At 37.8% G+C, this 3,116-nt stretch overlaps 1 protein-coding gene across 1 annotated transcript; it reads right to left on the bottom strand.

The window, feature by feature from the left end:
* Window positions 1–548: 548 nt before the first annotated feature.
* Window positions 549–1,920, bottom strand: LOC122293419 (extensin-2-like). The gene is made up of 2 exons (XM_043101989.1): window positions 809–1,920; window positions 549–688 (listed from the first exon to the last, which is right to left on the bottom strand). The coding sequence occupies exon 1, from the start codon at window positions 1,832–1,834 to the stop codon at window positions 839–841; it is 996 nt and encodes a 331-aa protein (XP_042957923.1). The 5' UTR covers window positions 1,835–1,920; the 3' UTR covers window positions 549–688; window positions 809–838.
* Between the last annotated feature and the right edge of the window lie 1,196 nt (window positions 1,921–3,116).

The raw sequence follows: 3,116 nt of genomic DNA, 5'->3' as shown, positions 1-3,116 counted from the left end.
GATCTAGCAGCTAGTTAGTGTCAAAAAACTCCATGTTAATTAAGCGTACTTTGATCTCCAGTTGCAAATATTAATTTACGTACAGACAGGATTGATTATAAAATAAACGATGGTTTTGTTCCCCTTTTTGCTTAATTTGTTTTTGTTGATTCGCATATAGTATTCCATTTTGTGGATCTGCTCGATCTCAGCTTGCAGGTACAGGTCATAAAATATTAATGGTTCAAAAGCATGCATGCATGCAGGCCATCCATAAGTATTTATAATATTTTATAACCAAATGATGATGATCATCAGTACGTACTCATGATCTGACCAAATGCGCATAATCATGTGTATGTCTTTTGAATTGTTTTTGGGTTTGCTAGTCTTGAATTAAACAATTGCTTTTTTTTTTTTTTCATAATTGTCACGTAGAAATATATAGTAAAATTATTAATTTTATGAGAGAGAGAGAGAGAGAGAGAGAGAGAGAGAGAGAGAGAGAGAGAGAGAGAGAGAGAGAGAGAGAGAGAGAGAGAGAGCATACTTATTTTTTAATATATAATTAATATATCAAGTGACCGTAGGCCAAAAAAAAAAAAAAAAAAAAACACTTATTTTTTAGAAGTATGCAAAGCGCGCGTCCACACGTATCTGATTACTTCATGATGAGCAGCAATTATTCCTTTTGTCACCTAATCATAAGCTGCAATACCAGAGTAGTAGAAATCATGAGAAGGTTACGATCGATGGGGAAAGTACAAGAAATAAACGAATAAAGGAAATGTTAATCAGATTCGAGAATGAGCATATAAAAAATACTTACGTGATTAGTAGCACTACATAACGATTGGTTTTAGTATTTCGGAGGCGGTGGGGATTTGTAGTAGTATGGGGATGGCTGTGGTGGGGATGGTGGTGGTGGAGATTTATAAACATAAGGTGGATGGAGTGAAGGGGATGGAGGAGGAGGTGACTTGTAGACATAGGGTGGAGGTGGTGACGGAGATGGAGGAGGGGGTGATTTGTAAATATATGGAGGAGGAGGTGATGGAGATGGAGGAGGGGGTGACTTGTAAACATATGGAGGAGGTGGTGACTGAGATGGGGGTGGTGGTGATTTGTAAATATATGGAGGAGGAGGTGATGGAGATGGAGGAGGGGGTGACTTGTAAACATATGGAGGAGGTGGTGACCGAGATGGGGGTGGTGGTGATTTGTAAATATAAGGAGGAGGAGGTGAGGGAGATGGAGGAGGTGGTGACTTGTACACATATGGAGGAGGAGGTGAAGGAGAAGGTGGTGGAGGTGACTTGTAAATATAAGGAGGTGGAGGGGATGGTGAGGGTGGTGGTGAGGGTGGTGGTGGAGATTTATAGATGTAGGCAGGAGGAGGTGATGGTGATGGAGGAGGTGGTGACTTGTAGACGTATGGTGGGCGAGGTGATGGAGATGGTGGTGGTGGTGATTTGTAAATATAAGGAGGTGGAGGAGATGGTGAGGGAGGTGGTGGAGATTTATAGATGTAGGGTGGAGGAGGTGAAGGAGATGGGGGAGGTGGGGATTTGTAGACATAGGGAGGGGGCGGTGATGGAGATGGAGGAGGTGGGGATTTGTGAGATGGTGGTGGGGGGGACTTATAATGGTAATGCGGTGGTGGAGGAGACTTCTTGTGGTATGGAGGTGGTGATTTGTAGCGGTAATGTGGTGGTGGAGGGGATTTGTACACGTATTTTGGTGGAGGTGGAGATGCATAAACGTAAGGCTTGTGATCATCAGCTGCTATATTGGTCGCTAATAAGACTACAGCCACAGCCAATGCACAGATTAGATTTGGCCACAGATTGGCCATTTTTGTGCAAAACTAAACTCCCACACTTCTGTGACTTTAATGCAGAGAAGATTTGGTATACGGTCTGTTGAATGAGAACTGAGGAGAGGCTCTCCATTTATATAGCCATCCAGACTAATGAGCAGAGGATTTTTTAACACTAGCTATCTGAAGTTTTCAACCTTTACCTAACCAATAATACAAGTTCGGAATTTTCCAATCTTTTGTTTTCTTTAATTAAAATGAGGATAATGGGATCCCATTAGCCTCCGCCTCCATGGGAACTGTACGTGTACTAGTGTCTTGAAATTATAAGCAATATTAATAAGTGTAAATAAATAAATATATGTATAAAGGCTTAACTCCAAGAACAATTCATCAACAACTCTTGAATTTGAGAATGGGGACATGTTTGTTGTATGTGTCTAAAGAAACTTTCCACTGTTATTTAATACGCAGACTCCTGTGTCTAAGAAACTTTCCACTGTTATTTAATACCCAAGTCTTCAGCTTTTGTTGAAATTAATGAACAAACGCGTTGTGGATTGTTAGTTTTTATGAATGTGGTATCAATAGGTGGCCTAACATGTGAAATATTGAATTAAATATGATAGAGTGTAGAATCAGAATTTTAACTTAGGACTTTTGCTCTGATATCATGTAAAATTATCACTTATTCCAAAAGCTTAAGCTAAAAGAAAGTGATAGATTTTATTATTTATTTTATATCTTAACAGTACTCACTCTCACGTGTGGGCCAGACTTTCTCTCAATAGGTGACCTAGTACATGGAATATTTAATTAAATCGAATAGAATGTAGAGTCAATATTTGAACTTAGAACCCTTGCTCTAATATCATGTGAAATAATCACTTATTTAAAAAACTTAAGCGGATAGGAAGAGATAGAACTAGAAAATATTTATACACACATATTGGCTAAGCGTAAGGTATTCTGTTGGTGGAATTGTACATAGTTTGATTGGTATTTATTTCATTTTTGAAATGTTTAAACCAAAAACAAAATTATAAAAGTAAATAAATAAATTGACATGATTTAATATAATACGTTATATTATAAAACTAGTATTTTTATTTTAAAATAGATCTAATATATCATATAAAGTAACGTCAGTTCATGAGTTTCATTTTACAGAATCTTTTTTGACTATAGGACTTTTGTGTTTGTTTATAGCACAATTGAGAGAGTGAAGTCATGGCCGGTTCTAACCTCAATAGAAATCAAAATAATTGGGAGCTAAGAGTATATCTTGGGAATCCCTAGTACTTCTGTTTGAACTTTC

Source organism: Carya illinoinensis, chromosome 14 (genome assembly GCF_018687715.1).
Source record: "Carya illinoinensis cultivar Pawnee chromosome 14, C.illinoinensisPawnee_v1, whole genome shotgun sequence".
Taxonomy (NCBI): Eukaryota; Viridiplantae; Streptophyta; class Magnoliopsida; order Fagales; family Juglandaceae; genus Carya; species Carya illinoinensis.
The sequence above is the reverse complement of the archived record's forward strand: the minus strand, read 5'-3'. Positions and strand labels throughout refer to the sequence as shown.